This window comes from Dunckerocampus dactyliophorus, chromosome 12 (assembly GCF_027744805.1).
Source record: "Dunckerocampus dactyliophorus isolate RoL2022-P2 chromosome 12, RoL_Ddac_1.1, whole genome shotgun sequence".
Taxonomy (NCBI): Eukaryota; Metazoa; Chordata; class Actinopteri; order Syngnathiformes; family Syngnathidae; genus Dunckerocampus; species Dunckerocampus dactyliophorus.
Genome location: NC_072830.1, coordinates 29,567,501 through 29,586,498, shown reverse-complemented (window position 1 = coordinate 29,586,498; position 18,998 = coordinate 29,567,501). Strand labels below are relative to the sequence as shown.

The 18,998-nt window shown below is 41.8% G+C and overlaps 2 protein-coding genes across 2 annotated transcripts in view; both read left to right on the top strand.

The window, feature by feature from the left end:
• The first annotated feature begins 104 nt into the window (after positions 1 to 104).
• prss16 (serine protease 16) lies at positions 105 to 9,271 on the top strand. Its single transcript, XM_054793546.1, has 9 exons — positions 105 to 346; positions 1,082 to 1,263; positions 1,502 to 1,734; positions 1,880 to 2,015; positions 5,011 to 5,125; positions 7,323 to 7,524; positions 8,135 to 8,225; positions 8,312 to 8,514; positions 8,852 to 9,271. The coding sequence occupies exons 1-9, from the start codon at positions 122 to 124 to the stop codon at positions 8,959 to 8,961; spliced, it is 1,497 nt and encodes a 498-aa protein (XP_054649521.1). The 5' UTR covers positions 105 to 121; the 3' UTR covers positions 8,962 to 9,271.
• Positions 9,272 to 10,034: 763 nt separating this feature from the next.
• serpine2 (serpin peptidase inhibitor, clade E (nexin, plasminogen activator inhibitor type 1), member 2) overlaps positions 10,035 to 18,998 on the top strand; it is a 16,851-nt gene continuing 7,887 nt past the window's right edge. The window contains exons 1-7 of the mRNA XM_054793550.1: positions 10,035 to 10,098; positions 10,186 to 10,282; positions 11,596 to 11,874; positions 11,944 to 12,171; positions 12,240 to 12,437; positions 18,002 to 18,200; positions 18,279 to 18,376. Of these exons, the coding sequence (XP_054649525.1) occupies positions 11,613 to 11,874; positions 11,944 to 12,171; positions 12,240 to 12,437; positions 18,002 to 18,200; positions 18,279 to 18,376 (985 nt within the window). The 5' untranslated portion in view covers positions 10,035 to 10,098; positions 10,186 to 10,282; positions 11,596 to 11,612. The remainder of the gene's footprint in view (positions 10,099 to 10,185; positions 10,283 to 11,595; positions 11,875 to 11,943; positions 12,172 to 12,239; positions 12,438 to 18,001; positions 18,201 to 18,278; positions 18,377 to 18,998) is intronic.

Sequence of the window (18,998 nt, the reverse complement as noted above, 5' to 3'; positions counted from 1 at the left end):
AATGTAAATTTGCGCGATATACTGTGCGTGTGCGCGACTCCTAAATTTTTGCTTCTGTAATATCCTACGTTTTTCAGGTGCCTCAAAGTAGCCGATGAAGTCATATGATCACATAAGTCACATGCTCAGCGGTGTTGTCGTTTATTTCAACATGGCCATTCGAGCCTACCGAGTTATAATTTGTCGATTAGTTTTATTTTTGTTTTGTTTTGTGGTTGGCGAGGGACGGCATCATGGCTTCTTTAGGATTAATGAACTGCAGGATATGAGACTTGTGACCGACGAGCAATGGTTCATACAGAAACTTGATCACTTCAACGGCGCAGACAGCAGAGCTTGGAAGCAAGTAAGTCTGGATTTGTTATGTACACTATCTCGCAACTGTGAGGGCACCCCTCACCATTTGATTAAAATTCATTTAACCATTTCCCTTATTAACACTTATGTACTACGCACACTGCGTACTTATTTCCCGAGGCCGCCAATCCGGACAACGTAGTGCTGTCCCAAATGGATCACTGTCGTGGCGCACTTACCGGAAATGACGATCGCAATAGTTAACGCTTTTTACTCTTTTTAATTGTGACTGTACTGTAGTTAGTCCGTACCCTTTAGCTACGTAGCCAAGATATCGATGATCGAGGGTGGTAAGTGTCCATCACCGTACACTCACCATGTGGGGCGTGTTGGGTGCAACATCCGGGGAGCGGCGGCGCACTGCGCTTTGCCATACTTTTCGGTGTGGACGCACTTATCCACTCGGAATGCGAAAGATAAGTGTGGATGTGCGCGAATTGGCGCTCAGCCCATTGGCGACTGTCTGTCAAAATGCAATTTACGGTGGAAATACCAGTGAAGGATCTTGAGAAATTGAGTCAACAGTGTTCCTTCGTCATTTCCGTCTCGTCGGAATGCAGACCACTTTAAAATAGTTTAAAAGGCAAAGCCCAAAGGCCACCAAGTCGGTCTCAAATGCCAGGCCAGAGGTTAATAATAATAAACGAAAAAAACAATTTAACAAGTCTGCAGTTGTTGATTATGAGTGATAAAAAAAAACAATGTCTCCCTTTTTCTGTTTCAGAGGTACTTTGTGAATGATGTCTTCTACAAGACAGGTGGCCCCGTGTTTCTGATGATTGGTGGGGAAGGCCCAGCCAATCCAGCATGGATGCAGCACGGCACTTGGCTTACTTACGCAGAGAAACTGGGGGCCATTTGCTTCATGTTAGAGCATCGCTTCTATGGAAAGAGCCACCCGACAGTGTACGTTTTATAAATTTTGTCTGTCCGTATTTAGTGGTGTGCTACGATTTCATATTTTTTGGATATAGTAAGACGATACCACTCCTATTGCACATTCCTCATGAAATGAGAAAGAACTGTAACATGAGCGTATGTAAACTGTCTCAACACTAGATGGCAGCACTGCTCTCTGTGCAGTTCTAGTATGTGCTTTTACAGATGCCCATTTAAACTAATGAAACTATGTCATCTCTCTAAGTGACCTAAGCACTGAGAACCTGCGGTTCCTCAGTAGCCGTCAAGCTTTGGCAGACCTGGCCCACTTTCGCACCAAGATTGCTGAAGCCCGAGGACTGCTCAACAGGAAGTGGGTGGCGTTCGGAGGGTCGTACCCAGGTTCTTTGGCAGCATGGTTCAGGCTGAAGTATCCTCATTTGGTGGACGCCGCCGTCGCCAGCAGCGCTCCACTTTACGCCACAGTCAACTTCCCAGGTAGAAGGAAACATTGCATTTAAGTAGAACACAGAAATACACACATGTAATCAGTCTGACAACCTGTTATTCACACAAGCTTGACACGATTGTTGTCGTCTTATTTAAAAGGCCACACCTCTGTTTGTCTTTGTGTTTTTCCTAGAGTATTTGGAGGTTGTGTGGCGTTCGCTGGCCTCAGAGAATGCAGAGTGTCCTCTTCTGGTACAAAAGGCTTCGGATAGCTTAGTAGAGCGCCTCAAAAACCCACTGACCTACGACAACATCACCAAAGACTTCAAGTATAGTATCTGGAATCTTTTTCTTACACTTTCTGAATGGTAAAATTCGGGTGCGTTTTAAGTTTACACATGATGGATGGATCTACAAGCATTTAAAACATAAGTGCGCACATGCAAATGTATTTTTTATATATCTTCTTCTGTGCACTTTTATCATACGCAAAAGACTTACCCTGACCAGCCACGTGGTGGTACATCCAATGACATACGACACGACAGCGATAGCAGGGGTGTCCAAAGTGCGGCCCAGGAGCCATTTTCGTTTTTTTGACACTCGTAATATGCAAAAAATATGAATTCATTATGAATGACGTGCCATTCGGTACAACCACAGCAGGAGCCTGGGTCGCATTGCCAGGCGTAAGTCTGCAGTAATGCGGTGGCTGTACCGGACCGTCGTGGTGAAGAGAGAGCTGAGCCGGAAGGCAAAGCTTTCAATTTACTCCCCCCATCTATGTTCCCACCCTCACCTATGGTCATGAGCTTTGGGTCGTGACCCAAAGAACGAGATTGCGGATACAAGCGGCTGAAATGAGGGATAGGGTGAGGAGCTCAGTCATCCGGGAGGGGCTCAGGGTTGAGTCGCTGCTCCTTCACATGGAGAGGAGCCAATTGAGGTGGCTCGGACATCTACAGACCCTTTCGAAAAAATTAGAATGTCACTGAAAAGTTGTTTAATTTCCATAATTCCATTCAAAAAGTTAAACTTTCATAGATTATAGATTCAGGGCCCACAATTTAAACGATTTCAAGTGTTTATTTGTTTATTTTTACGTAATTGGGCTTCCAGCTCATAAAACCTATGAAAACAGGAATTCAAAAAATTAGAATACTGTGAAGAAATCACCATTTACTTCTGTTTTTGCAGGAAAGAAAGAAAAATTAGGATCACATCAAATCAAAATATGGTACTTTCAAAACGATATGTCAATCTTCAATACTTGGTTGGGAATCCCTTTGCCTTAATCACTGCCTCGATGCCACGTGGCATTGAAGCAATCAGCCTGTGGCATTGCCTGGGAGTTATGGAAGCCCAGATTTCCTTGATGCTTGCTGTCAGCTCTTCTTTGTTGTTTGGTCTGGTGCCCCTCATTTTCCTCTTGAGAATACCCCATAGATTCTCAATGGGGTTTAGGTCCGGTGAGTTGGCTGGCCAGTCAAGCACTGTGATGGCATGGGCATCAAACCAGGTTTTGGTGCTTCTGGCGGTATGGGCAGGGTCAGGTCCTGCTGGAAGATGAAATCTGCATCTCCATACAGATCCTCAGCAGAAGGAATCATGAAGTCCTCTAAAACATTCTGGTAGACTGTTGCGGTGACCTTGGATTTAAGAAAGCAGAGTTTACCAACACCTGCACCGGACATTGCACCCCAAATCATGACGGACTGTGGATATTTCACACTGGACCTCAGGCAGCTTGGGTTCTGTTCCTCACCCGTCTTTCTCCAAACCTTTGGACCTTGATTCCCAAATGAAAGGCACACTTTACTTTCATCGGAAAAGAGGACCTTGGACCACTGGCCAACAGTCCGGTCCTTCTTCTCCTTGGCCCAGTGGAGACGCTTCCTACGTTGGCTCAGGTTCACAAGTGGCTCGACCCGAGGAACCCGACAGTTGTAGCCCATCTCCTGGATGCGTCTGAATGTGGTGGTTTTTGAAGCTGTGACTCCCGCCTCATTCCACTCTTTCTGGATCTCTGCCAGATTCTTGAATCTTCCCTGTTTGATAATCCGCTGAAGCCCACGGTCATCTCTTTTGCTGGTGCATCTTCTCCTGCCACATTTTGCCCTTCCTCTAGACTTTCCATTGATATGCTTGGACACAGCACTCTGTGAACAACCAGCCTTCTTAGCTATGAACTTTTGTGGCTTACCCATCCTATGGAGGGTATCAATGATGGTCTTCTGGCCAGTTGTCATGTCTGCAGTCTTCCCCATATTGAACCCAATTGAGACAATTGAACCAAACTGAAGCAATTTAATGACACCTGGGGAAGCCTGTGCAGGTGATTTGAGTTTAGTAGATGATTAGTGTGTGACACTCAGTTTAAAACATTCATGCCCTGCAAAATTTGGGCTGATTTCTTCACAGTATTCAAATTTTTTGAATTTCTGTTTTTGTGGGTTTAATGAGCTGGAAGCCCAAATTATGTAAAAATAAACAAATAAACACTTGAAATCGTTTAAATTGTGGGCCCTGAATCTATAATCTAAAAAAGTTTAACTTTTTGAATGGAATTATGGAAATTAAACAACTTTTCCATGACATAAAAATTTTTTGGAAAGGGTCTGTAGTCCGGATGCCTCCCGGACGCCTCCCTGGTGAGGTGGCCCGGGCATGCCCAGCCGGGAGAAGGCTCCAGGGCAGACCTAGTACCTGCTGGAGGGATTTTGTCTCACAGCTGGCCTGGGAACACCTTGGTGTCCTCCCGGTGGGACTGGAAGAGGTGGCCGGGGACCGGGAAGTCTGGGCTTCCCTACTGAGACTGCTGCATGCCCCTGCGACCCGGACCCGCACCCCTAAAAAGTATTGTGAGTACAGTATTGTACTTAACATTACGTATTGTCAAAGCACCTTCCTGCTGGAGAATGTTTAGTGACTTGACTTGTAATCCAGTGCTCTGCTAGATTTATGGCTACACACACACCCTTTGCTGCAGATCGGGTGGTCAGACTATTTTCTATTTAAGTTACTATAAAAAAAATTAGTTATTTATAAGTTAAAGCAGAGAAAAAAAATGTGCGGATCTGCGGAGGCGTGAATGGCGGGCCACAAGTAGGCGGAGGTCTGCTGTAAACATGACCAATGATCCTTATATTAGAGTATTTGAAATCACCATTCTGTTAACAAATCAGCTTTGGATTCTATTTTGGGTAGTTGAGGCGAGTAAGTGAGTGTATTATTTATGTCTAGTTGGCTGTATTGGTTCATGTCGCATTCTAGACACTCTCCCTCACGTCTTCCTTGTTCTGTCCTTCTCCTTTTTCCATTCAGTTTGTGTTCCAAACTGCAGATTGAGACAGAAACAGACTCTGCTTACTTCCTGGAAATGCTGGCTGGCAACTTTATGGACGTAGTCCAGTATAATGAAGACAACAGGGGGTTTGAGGTGGGCCACAATGGAGACATTGTAAACGGAATACGACGGTATCAAAAGTATCACGTTCTCACGAACGAAGGAGACTTCCCAGGAGTAGATATGGGGAAAAAAAAGAAAAAGAAAAGAGTATTTAAAATTGATGTGCAGAATCATTTAAATACATAAAACGTAATATTTGATATTGCAACTATCAAGAACCATTAAATGAAGATTATAAATTCATTTGTATTTGAATAAAATGATGGTATTTACTACTAGTATTTAATACGTACAAATATTGACTACCGCCTAGTGAGCATTCTGACCCCCACCGACCAGTTAAGCACACACATTAGCCTTGTCCCTAATCTCAGTATATGCAGATAATAGACACCTGGCACCTGTCCACCATCATGGGAAAGACCAAAGAGTTGACAAAGAACTTCAGGGACAAGACAACACATAACCCTACAGTTTCTTAAACTGGTTCATATTAATATGTTGCTGGAGTTCTGTTGACAGCTCTTTGGTCTTGCCCATTTGAAATAGTAATGAATGAATGCAGGAATAAATTACACCAGATACTGTGGTTCTCAGCATTGTACTGTTTCTTAAATTCCTACTCCATTGCTGGAGTTCTGTTGACAGCTCTTTGGTCTTGCCCATTTTTAAATAGTAATGAATGAATGAGGGAATAAATGATCATCAATTAGACACTGTTTCTCAGCATTCTGCTTGCTCCATGTACATGGTAAAAAAAAAAAAAAAAAAGATTGTACTGTTTCTTAGACTGGTTTACATTAGTACACTGCCTGAGTTCTGTTGACAGGTCTTTGGTCTTGCCCATTTTGAAATAGTAATGAATGAATGCAGGAAATAAATTAGATCAGACAATACGGTTCTAGGCATTCTGCTTCCTCCATGCGCCTTGGAAAAAAAAAACAATCGAATTGTAGTGTTTCTTAAACTGTAAGTACATTGCTTGAGTTTTGTTGACAGCTCTTTGGTCTTGTCCATTTAGCAGGAATACATTACACCACATACTACTGTTTTCAGAAATCTGCGTTCTCCATGTATCTTGAAAAAACCTATCATTGTACTGCTTCTTAAACAGATTCATAATAGTACATTGCTCTTTGGTCTTGCCCATTTTGAAATAGCAATGATTGAATTACTGCAGGAAAAGATGACACTCCGTTTCCTCCATGTACCTTGTAAAAAAACACATGACTGTACTGTTTCTGAAACTGGTTCATATTAATATAATGCTTCAGGTCTGTTAACAGCTCTTTGGTCTTACCCATAATAGTGGAGAGGTTTGGAATGGAAGAGGCTGTTTTTGTGATAGGTGTCTTTTATCCACATAACTCATTGAAATTAGGAGTACTTTCCTAAAGGGACAGGGCTAATTTGTGTGCTTCATGGGCACATCATCCGTCTGTGTGGGTCAAGTCTTGCTGGTTGGCAGGAGATCAAATACTATCCCCCCCCTGTAATATATTATTAGGACTGTCAAATGATTACAAATTTTAATCAGATTAATCACACTTTTTAAATTAGTTAATCTCCATTAGCGACTGTGTCTGAAACATGTCCATTTTTACTTTATTTAATTAGCAGAAAGATAAATGACAGGACAAGATGATATTTATTTGTATGTATTAACAGCTCCAAATGAACTGAATATGTCAATCAAGCTAAAAAATACCACACAAGTCTAAAAATATATTTGCCCAAAGCTATTCTCTTTTAATAGTAGCACATTTAAATATAATGAGCAATGAGGGGTTGCCTTCAAAGACATCACGTAATTTAAGGCAATTGTACTTGTTTTCATGGCATAAGTGCATTTTCCACCATACTTAAATGTAGGAAATTGTACATTTGAATTAAGAGTTACGAGGTGAATGATAAGAATATCCACACTTGATGTTTTTCGGTATCTTCCTACTTATTTACACACACGTCGTTCCCGGGGTGAACCGACTAGAGATGTGTGTATGTGAGTTGGACAAACATATGGTATACGGTGTTGGAATTTCACTGCTGTTCATGTGTTCAGGTCAGAATGACGTTATAAAGTTAGGAAGTTATCAGACTCTGTGACTGTGCGGGGGATATTCCGCTGTGATTCAGTCTGCGGTCATAACAGAGGCATGCGAACATAATTCATGAAATAAATTTGTTACCGCCGTGAACGTGCTAATTTTGTTCTTTGCTGCAATAGGGTGTAATGGGCACCAACATAACAATCAAGGTACTGTGTGGGGTGATGGCGGACACGTCACTTGGAGACCCATATGCCCGATATGCTGCCGTGGCCCATCTGATGATGGACACCTTCTCAATGAAGTGTCTGGATGCTAGCTTCAACAACAACCTGAGAGACATGACTAATACATCCTGGGATGGGCCGGCCGCTTCAGGAGGTGAGAATGAGTCTGTCTGTCCCATGGGAAATAGCATTTTCATGCTTGTAAATACAGGCTTTCTGTTGGTTGCTCTGTGGTGTTGTTAAAAATGTAACTTGTAATTTGACAGTTTATGTTGACCTTGTATATTCTTTGGTCACTGGTGAGGTGGCATGTTTTTGTCGACCGCAGAGGAAGAGCGACGAAGACTAAATGATGTCATGATGACATTTTCCACAGCTACTACATAACGGTGGAAAGCAAAGCGGTTCTTCATGGCCAAATGCTGGGATGACTTCAACACCACATGCTGTATTTTAACCACTAAAACATTACGCTATAAAAGGTCATTATTAGTAAGGAGGTTCATTTAAGAGGAATATTTACAGGAATTTTAGTCATCTGAATCAAATAAAGAGGAAAATACCAAACAGAGTTTTAGAGGAGAGGTATTGTTTGTATTTACTTCATTAAAAAAATAAAAACAACTTACAAAAAAACATCAAATGAAAAAAAAACAAACACTCTTTTTGACGTTATACCCGTACACCAGTGTTGTGCTTTGTTGTGCTTGTTTCATCAATCAAGTGAACAATGTTAGCCGTGAGTAAACTGTGTGTGTCGCCAGGGAGACAGTGGGTCTACCAGACCTGCTCTGAATTTGGATTTTATCAAAGCACTGATTCACCCAATCAACCATTCACCGGCTTCCCTCTGGAGTGCGTAAACAACACATGAAAATGCATGTTGGAAGTTGTATTCCGACCCAGCACACGATAGAAATAAGTCATTTTCTCATTCTCAGGTATCACGTGAAACAGTGTAAAGACTTTTATAATATCAGCGCCCAGGAACTTGCGGAGGCCGTGGCTGAAACCAACGAGTATTATGGCGGCTATGACATCCATTCCGCCAGAATAGTTTTCCCCAACGGGTTCATTGACCCCTGGCATGCCCTGGGGATCACTCAGGACATCACGGATGACCTGCCGGCTGTTTTCATCAAAGGTGAGTAAGAGCATGGGTCATGGAAAATTGCATCATAGCAAAGATGCAGGAATTTTCGGCTTCAGTTTGGTCGGCAGCGTGTATGTCACCGACTTTAAACCCGCACAGTCGGGAGGTTCTGGGATTTCGAATCTGGTTCAGAACATGCGGCATGCTGGTTTGATTTGTAGCAACAGGTGCCCCAAGTATGAGGTCTTATTTGGAAATGATTGAATTTATTTGAGTGAACTCATACTCGTTAATCGAAGATTCAGGAAAGGAGGAAAGGAAAATAATGACTGGATAAATATGCTCTAAACTCCTGCTCATATCCCTGACTGGTTTTTATTGCATGTAGGAACAGCCCACTGTGCCAACATGTATCCTGCCAGCCCCGATGACCTCCTCCAGCTGACCCTTGCCCGCGATCAAATCTTCTTACACCTCCAACGATGGTTGAAGCAATAAATGCCGGCCATCTCTGCATCGTGCACTTGTGAACATGCTTATTAATGAATCAACCACTGCTTGAAAACTTGAATAAAGATATTTTTATGACTATTTGCTTCATGTCTTCATATGAAGATGATCAAGGAATGCTCTTGACTGGTAGGACGAAATCTCAAGTGGGAATGGTTTAGATGTGTCGTACAAGAAAAGCTGAATTTGAACGTTGCAGTGTTCCCGTCATCTGTCTTGCAAGTGTGTCATTGAAGTGCACAGCTGTGTTCGCTCTGTCTGCCCTTGAAACGCACAGTAAAAATAACCCGACCACTTCCTCCATGAGTGTTTATTTTCACAACATCTCACAGCTGTGCATGAAAAACCCTAATGCTTGCAAAGACCACCCAACCTTACACTCAATTCACCAAGGGTGCGCGGATCCATCCAAACATGGATCATGTCAGTATCAGGTCGATACTAGTGTGATCTTTTCCAGCTTATTTTCCCACCGGAGCGACTGTGATAACATTAATACAGTACATTTAATTTCCGGAGTGTTTTTGTGTGTGTGTGTGTGTGTGTGTGTATTTATATATATATACCTATAGTTTAATTTAGTAAACAGGCTTCTACAGTGGTGTGAACAAGTGTTTTTCCTCTTCCTGATTTCTTTTTTTTTTTTTGCATGTTTGTCACAAATGTTTCAGATCATCAAACTGATTTAAATATTACCGTAGTCAGTGACAACACGGCTGAACACAAGATGAAAACTAAAATAAATGAAAGTAAATCTAAATCTTCATGTTTCTGTGTGAAAAAGTTAATATTCCTTGGACTAAGATGTTCATTTAAAGGCGTCAAGTTAGTAAAATTAAGATTAAAAATTAAATCGCATTTTCCTGACATAAAAAAAAAAAATTCTACTCCCCTTCAACTTATGCCATGTCTTATGTAACTTTTGTTAGCAACAACTTGACAAAATGATTATATGAAAACATACTGATTGTAGTATACGTGTATACAACGCGCATTTAATTGTCGGTAATGAGTAGTTGTCGATTTTATTTTGAAGAGGTGACGGAAGTTATATAGTTAATTGTGCTTTACACTGAACGGAGATTTCACGTTCTTGTTGAACGTTTGCTTCGAAGGAGGAGTTGGGTCGGTTAAAGTTGTCTTAAAACGGCACTGGTCAGTTTGACGAACATTTTAATTTACATTTCTGTGTTTCTTGTGTGGACGGAGCAGTGAGTGAGTTGAGAGTTTGGCGGGGAGAGAAAGACAAAGTTCCAGTTTCACCTGTGATACAAGAGGAGAAAGCGTCTTCACGTCATAGCAAAGCATTGTAAGTCGACGTCTTTTTTATTCTCTATTGTCACATAGCTTCCGCTATCGACATAGTCTGATTCTTTTTAAAAACACATGCTCCGGAACTTCATATTCATTCTCATATGGCGCTCTGACCACACTTCACACTAAATCTGTAAATTAGGGGTGTCCAAAGTGCGGCACGGGGGCGACCATGTAGTGGCGCTGGCATATTGTCAAAAAATGTAATGATTAATGAAATATATTACTGGATATTACACCAATTTGCTTCATTTCCTATAATACAAAGCTAAGACGTTAAACTTGGCACATATTGATTAAATGTTTGTATCATTAAGTAGTATCATAATGTTCAAAATGGCTCCCGGCATCCTTTTCAGTGGAAAATGTGTTCTTAGTTTGTTAATGAGATAATCACACTGATTGAGCGGTGTACTGACTTCTTTGTTTGTTTGACTGTCAGTTTAAAAAGTGTTAGACTAATATGCGTTTGTATTGTTTGATTAAATGGCCAAAACACATTACAATATGTAAATGGAATGAGGGGGGAAACAAATTACATTTTTCTGTTTTCTGACCCCTATAGTATTCTTATTTTGAATAATACTGGAGTTACTTGCCAAAAATATTGACATGGTGATGTTTTTCACCATTTGGCCATGTTTATATGTGGGATACAACCAAATCACCCTAATTTATACAATCATGGCCAAAAACATTGGTATAGCAATATTTTTGGCCATGCCCGTATTTGCGTTAAAGGGATAGTCCAGATTTTGTTAACATGAAGTCGTATCACGGCTTTGTGATGCAAACGTGTTACTCTTTTGAACACATATTGTTTTGAGAAGCAAAACGCTTAACTCAAGAGACACCAACAACTCACCGGAACTAGGCTCCTCCTTGCTGTAATCCGACCAGAACTCCGCTCACGGAACAAAGTGGGGGGGTAAGTCACTGTTGATACACTCCACTGCTGATGGGGACGTCATACAACTTCATGTCAAATAATCCCAACTCTCCCTTTAACTCTATCGTTAATCATTTAAAGAACTACGCCTGTCAGCTAATATGTTTTAAATGCCCTTTGATTTGAGTTCCAAATATATCTGAGTATTGAATAGGTAATGAAAGGAAGTATTAACTTTTAAAGTTAAAGTTGTGATTAAAAAGTGTGTACATTTTAATAGAACAACTCAGTGATTCCTTTGCATTTATTTATTTGTGGTGGGCCGCCACAGCAATTCGATCCATACATCCAGAGTTGATTGGTTTTATGCATACTATGCTGCACACATGTCGCTGCTACCTTCATGTGTATCATTCAAGGTGCTGTTAAAATCAAAATGAGGTACCTGGTGTTACTGGGTCTGTATGCACTGGGGAGCCTGTGCAGCCGTACAGGTGCGCTATCCCAGACTCTGTCCTACGGCGAACGTGGCTCAGATTTTGGAATACAGGTGTTTCAGCAAGTAGCCCACTCTAAGCCCCTGGAGAATGTTGTCCTTTCACCCCATGGAGTCGCCTCTGTGCTTGGCATGCTGCTGCCAGGAGGTCATGGGGGAACCCGCAAGCAGATCCTCAGTGCTCTCCGTTACAAAAGAAACGGTAAGGTATATTAAAGTCTAAATAGGAGCTTGCGAACACAAATACAAGCTAATCTTTTTGTTTGTGCAGGACCGTACAGGATGTTGAGGAAACTACACAAAACCTTGACAGCCAAGTCCAACCAGGATGTTGTTCTCATTGCCAACGGCATGTTCAGCCAGGAAGGCTTCCCCATGGGGAGAGGCTTTGTTGAGGCCAACAAAGCTAACTTCCAGGCCGAGAGCAAGACCATGGACTTCAGCGACCCCCAGGGGGCAGCAGATAAGATCAATGCCTGGGTCAGCAATAAAACCAAAGGTAGGAATTGTTGTGCTTAAAGAAATGTCACATACGTTTGGTTTAATAGTTGTTAAATATTATTTCAGGTCATGTCACCGGACTAGTCAGAGCTGACATGCTGGATGCTGCCCTGGCACGATTGGTCATTGTCAACGCCATCTACTTCAAAGGCTTATGGAAGTCCCGTTTCCAGCCCGAGGACACCAAGATGAGGCCCTTCACTGACGGCGATGGCAATGTGTTCAAAGTTCCTATGATGTCTCAGCTATCAGTCTTCAACATCAGTAAGTCCTTCATGTACCCTGCAGTACATTCACATGCGCTAAAACAGTCAAATTCTCTTACTTACTGAAATATACTGATTTCGAGGCAGAGGATACTTTATCTCCAACTGTTATTGTTGTCTAGTGACGTATGATCTTCGTCTATTTTAATGAAATTGTGAATAGAATTCAAGTACGGATGGTTTGCTATGTTGGGATGTGCTACGGGGATGTGCTCAGGCATTGTGTCACGTATTAAAACTCTTCTCTGAGGAGAACATTTTGCCACTTATTAGGTAAACAGGTAGGTGTTTATTCTATCCATATACCGAACTTTAAAAATATTGACTTATTTTGATTTGGCTTCTTGTTGGTGTAAATGTCGGCCCCCTGCCTCCGGCTTTCTCTTCTTCTGTTAATCAATGTGGTTAAGGGCGGCACCATGATCCTCCACGGAGACTGGAGCGTGCGTAGAAAGCTGTCTCCAATGATGGCTCGATGGAATAGAAAGCATGCGTGAGGGAAGTGGTTTCAAAGGGCATAATCTAGGTATGTTATTTCGATCTTTCATTCTGGAATTGAGGTGTTTCCATGTGTTTTTAAAAAGCTGGCTTCAACCAAATAATGCAATAATTCGGGGTTATTTATTGCATGTAGAAATGGTGTATGTGATGGGCATCATAAATGGATTTCGGTTGCATTTAAGAATCAATCGTTCACGCTGTGATTCTTACTAATTGAATGCCTCAATGGTAAGATGTGTTGCACACGCCATCTGCCACACCTTATTCTGTGTGTCGTCAACCCCGTTTACGTTGACAACCCGATCCGACGCAACCCGACCAACTCATCGAGTCCTGGTCCACTGTCTTCTTATTGCTAAAAAGTGCCCGCTTAACCCTTTAGGCGCCAGAGAAAAATCATCAGCATGACCCAAAGTTTGTGATGGGAGTAAATGTACTCATCTGATGTTCATATTATGGCAACGCCAGGCTCAGAATTTGTCAGATCCCCGTCTCCACGATATCGAACTGTCTGATCCACTTGTGATGCTCTTCCTCATCTTTCAAGCAAACCCAGCCACCATCATCGTCATTTACAGGGGGATCTTGAGCACCACTGCTGCCTCAACGGCTGTTATTACTGCTATTTTTACATACAGTAGGTAGATATAGCTATCTATTATTATGCCTGTGAATATTCTCATTCGCCCAGGTCATTGTATTCCCAGGTCATATTAGCAGTGTATTATTAGTGCTGTTTTGGCAACCCAGAAACCAGAAATGGCTCGTTAAATTCAGCAATGCTGCCCGTCGCAATTTTGCCACTTTGGCGCTTAAAGGTCGGCATCGACATCCATGGTCGACTGCTTATGTCAACAATTTTGAGACCCAACTGAGTCATTTCTATGAAAAATCGGCCCGTGTTTGTGGACGTATTGTTGTAGAACTTCCTTTAGTGCTTGTGTGTTCTTACAACGCAGATTTGTGGCGTCGTCAAAATGCAACTACCGCTTACCCAAAGAGGTTCGGCATAAGACCAAAGTCTTTCTTTTGTGGTACACTTCTCTGCCATTCTTTCATTCCGCTTTCCGCAACTACTAACTCTGCTCACAAAATGCACCAGAAGACAGATTTGGCCATGGATTGATTTTGAAGGTTTATTTAACATGTTAAAATATTCATGCACAACAGAAGTCAGCTTTTTGAAGAGAATCTAAACACATCCCAATTCTACACTCGGGTGGTTCACCATGTCCGAATTTGCGCATCAAAAGGCCTTGTTGACAACTGCTCATGTCGATGTGAGTCCAATGCATTTGTGAACACATGAGTATGAGCATGACTAAAGCCCATGTGTCCATCGAAGCACTTTGTTCTATCCGTAGCGATGTAATTCCACAGGTGACCATTCCCCTTAATCTGAAAAGTTCCAAACCAGACACGGACAAAACCTCATTAAACCTCAGTGACATTCATTTGTTGCGTTTTGCTGGAAGGAACATATGACTTAGACATACCACTTCCACTTGATATCATCTAGCCCTCTCTGAAACGTAATGATACTCTCGTCGGTGATCTTTTTTTAGACCTCCGAGTGATTCTAGTACGAGTGCTGTTCTTATGCACCACCATATTAGATTTGCACGTGACGTCTGTGTTTCTTCAGCAATCTGCAGTGTTTGGCTTCAGTAGCATTATTACAGGTCAGTGTTTCACAGAGTAAATGAGGTCAATGTGATTTTCTGGCCTAATTGGCTTTTTGAAACATCATGCAACTTGACTGTAAATGCACATTTGGCCAACATTTGGATTCATGTCCGCGGTGAGTGGGTGCATTTTTTTTATCACTTTGCAGCTAAATCCCTGAGCAGAAGGAAAGACATAATTTAAAATGTCAGTCAGAGGGAGTATTGGCGCATCCACAAGTATCACGGCAAAAGGGAAAACACAATATTCTTTGTGTGTGAATAATCTGCATTTGTACATTTTTTGGTAGAGTAATTTGGAAATGATGCACTTTATCACCCACAAACCCTTTTCTAACACTCGCTGATCCTAGAACACAAGGACAGGCCAGAACACGGTTATTCAAACACAAATCTTAAACGTCCACAAATACATGTGTCAATGACTCAAAGGTCAATCTGTTATAGTAAGTCAAGCCACAGGCCATAATACGCTGGTATTCAAAACAATCAAATTACACATCATTTCCATGTTGACATAAATAAAACTGACAAAACAAAAATCTTCATTTTTTTAAAATATAGACACGAAGGACCAAAATAAAGGAGGCAAGACATGTACTGCTGTTCTAAGGTTACAAAATGAACAAAAACATGCACGCTACAATGAAAGAAAATGCTGCTAGACTTTTTATCTTCAGTGTTTGTTTTGCATGTTTGCCACACGACTCATCCCAGAAGTCACAAAAGACCCCACAACAACAACCAGGCCTCACTTGCCTCAGAAAAAGAACATCATACGAGCAGTAAAATAAGGTGGCTGTAGTGTGATGGTCCAGGGCTTCATGCTGCAAAACCCTCCATCGTGGCTGAATTACAACAATTCTGAAAAAAGCAGTGGGCCAAAAGACTCTTTGCAAGTTATTGCAAACACTTGATTGCAGTTGCTAAGGGTGGCCCAACCAGTAATTAGGTTTAAGGAGCAATCACTTTTTCACACAGGGCCATGTAGCTTTGGATTATTTTTCTCCCTTAATAATACAAAGTTTCATTTACAAACTGCATGTTGTGTACAGTTGTGTTGTAATATTTACATTAGTTTGATGATCTGAAACATTTAAGTGTGACAAACATGCAAAAAAAAAAAAGAAATATGGGGGGGGCAAACACTTTGACGCCACTGTATATTCAACTATACTAAGTAAAAAATAAATGTTATGTACGACTGCAATACTTGTTGAAAATCACCATCAAGAAGTGGCAAAACTCCAGAGCACCGCAGCACCTCCTTTTTGTCTGAACAAATCAACTTCAATACTACACTACTTGGTACAGGAGGAGAGTTTGCCTAAAAGTATGTGTACTTCAGAACCTTTTATTTCTTTGGAAATGCACACGGGGATGTTGACGCAAGAACACTTGTTTTTGGTAACCTAATGGTAGTATAAATGGGGACAAGCGGGCATCGTGTAGACTAAAAGTAATGCTTCTCTAATTAGATGGTCTAAATCAATAAGGTCTGACAGTGAAGGAGTGCCACGTTCACCACAGGGTCCGCAAATGGGTGACTCTCAGGACGCATAAAACGGTCATACTTAATTCATTTTTTTAATGTTGAGACCGCCTTGATGTGCCTTCGACATGACATGATCACAGCTTCAGGAGAATCCTTTTAAAATAAAAAGTCACAGGTCACACTTGACATTGACTTGTGTGACCATGTTGATCAAGTCACACTTTGTTCTGCACATTCCAATGTAGCATCTGGCCAACAGTTGCTCTTTTATCTTCTAGCGGTCCAGACCGATCACATCATCACGAGATTGAGGACAAAAGATTCTGACACGAGCAGATGTTTTGGGGGCGGTCATGCTGCAGAATAAGCTTGGAGCCATCAGATACTTCCATGACAGAGTTCAACTTGCCTCGCGTTCTCAGCGTTAAACAAAGCCTGCTAACTTCTGACCTGCAAGAATACCCACACCTGTTTAAACATGCGGCTGTAGCTATCAAGCTAACAGTCAAGTATATTGCATGCTTTCATCAGATAAATGTTTTTGTCCATTAGGCCCTCATACATCAAGAATCCTAGTGTCAAGAGCAGGTCCTAGTGGCAAAAAGGTGCTAGGAATGTAGAATAGTACTTAGCAGACATCGTAAACACAGGAGAAAATGACCAGATGAAGAGATGGGCTCCACACAATGGGAGATAAACATTATCAAAGCGTTTTTTTTTAATTATTTGAATGTATTATTAGAACATTAAATACGGGGGCAGGGGTTTAAAAATTTTTTCCAAGAAAATTATATATATTTTCATTTTTAACATACTTAAAGCCAATTTCTTGCGTTATTATTAGTTCTAAGTGTCAACATTTCAGCTTTTTCTCCTTACATTTTGCCTTTTTAAGCCATTTTTTCCTACTTTTGCAGGTTTTTTGGTTTTAATTTTATTTCTATAATGTGCCATGGGCCAATAACAAAAAAAACGCGGGTCCCAAATGGATCCCCAGCTGCACTTTTCACTTTTCTATTGAGAGATGCAATTATATCTATAGCGATGCTGTTAAAGGCCAGTAATCATTACTTGAATACAGCATTGGGCAAGTGGGAAAATATCACCATCGCATATTAATGATTAAGGTCTGTCAACAGTTTCTATATGCAGAAGTTTCCTCCCACATTCCAAAAGCATGCATGTTAGGTTAACTGGCGACTCTAAATTGTCCGTAGGTATGAATGTGAGTGTGTTTGTCTATATGTGCCCTGCCATTGGCTGGACACCAGTCCAGGGTGTACCCCGCCTGTCGCCCGAAGTCAGCTGGGATAGGCTCCAGCATACCCCCGCGACCCTAATGAGGAGAAGCGGCATAGAAAATTGAGGTATGGAGGGGTCCATTTTGATACCAATTCTGTGTAATTCTGCTAATATATGCAAAACTGCCTGAACAAAACATCCTAGCTTTGTGTTACAGGTGGCAACGCAAATTGGTGTAATGTCTACTAATATACTGTACTGTATGTCATGAAACTGGATTAATTCTGTTTTTAGAATATGTAGAGGGCCACACTTTGGGCACCATTGATTCATACAATTTCCATAATTAAATTTGCTTGTTTTTTTATCCTCAAGTAAAGATGTAGAAATTAAGTAATATATTGTGCTGGATGTGATTGAAGTTGACTTTGTTGACTTATATTTGATTCAATTGGTTTCACAAAATACGCCATTCGTCTGCATTACAGTGTTCCCTCGTTTATCGCGGGGATAGGTTTTCAAAATAGCCCGCAATAAGTGAAATCTGCAAAGTAGCCAACTTTTATTTTTCTACGGCAGTGCGTCGTGGCACGAGGCCCGCCTGTAAATGTTTGACGTATGAATTGTTTCTTCCGCCAGGCACGGCCGCCACACCACAGGGAGTGAATTATAAGGTGATCGAATTGCCCTACCACGGCAACGCAGTCAGCATGCTCGTTGTTCTGCCCGCCGAGGAGGACACGCCCCTGTCCCGCATCATCCCACACATTAGCACCGCCACAGTGCAGAGTTGGAGCAAAGTCATGCACACGAGGAAAGTGCGTCTACTCATCCCCAAGTAAGATGGCTGTAGTCCAGCAACAGTTGCAACTTGCACACCCGCATGTGACAAATGGCTGTTTGTGCCCGTCTCTAGGTTCACTGCTGATGCTGAGGTAGATTTGAAGGCCCCCCTGTCAGTGCTGGGTGTAACGGACATGTTCAGTCAAGACAAAGCTGACTTCAGGCACCTGAGTGAGTAGAAGTTGAGGCAGTCCCAAATATGAGGCGATGTCCATTGCTTGTGTACAGCAGGTTGTATCGACATGAGTAAGGCTTGAAAGCATGAAGGGATTGTTAGCTGTTTACTGCTGATAGCCAGTATGACTAATGTAATGTTTCTAGATATTCAGTGTGAAAGTCCAGCACGTCATTCCTCCCCCCCTGAAAGGGCGCAATAGTGCCACCCTGTGGTGTGAAATAACGAGGCATGGGACCAGAGAGGCCTCTTCTGTTGAGATTTTCAGACTGATGTGCCCACATTTTCATTTATGTTGTTTGCATTTTAGCAACGTGTGATTAGCTAGAGTAACGATATCACACACACATTAAGGCTGTAAGAAGTCGTTGTGAAAAATAAATCTTTTTGCAAGCATTAAGTTGGCAACATGCTGGCAAACAGAAACCTGGCATGCTCTCGGGATCGGCAATAATGCACATTTTGGTATCGATGGGATAGCCCAGGGATCAGACCTATACGTGTAACAGATGCCAGCCAGCGCGGCTGCGTAACTGTGTGTTGGTAAAACCTCACTCCCTGCCAACGCTGGGTTGACAGTCAACACTCTCATCTACCATTTTGAAGGTCCTGTGTGAA

Coding starts and splice junctions, on each gene's coding strand:
- prss16 (XM_054793546.1), top strand. CDS start 122: ATGCTCAGCGGTGTTGTCGTTTATTTCAACATGGCCATTCGAGCCTAC. Junction 1,735..1,879: donor CGCCACAGTCAACTTCCCAG/GTAGAAGGAAAC, acceptor TGTTTTTCCTAG/AGTATTTGGAGGTTGTGTGG. Junction 7,525..8,134: donor TGGGCCGGCCGCTTCAGGAG/GTGAGAATGAGT, acceptor GTGTGTCGCCAG/GGAGACAGTGGGTCTACCAG.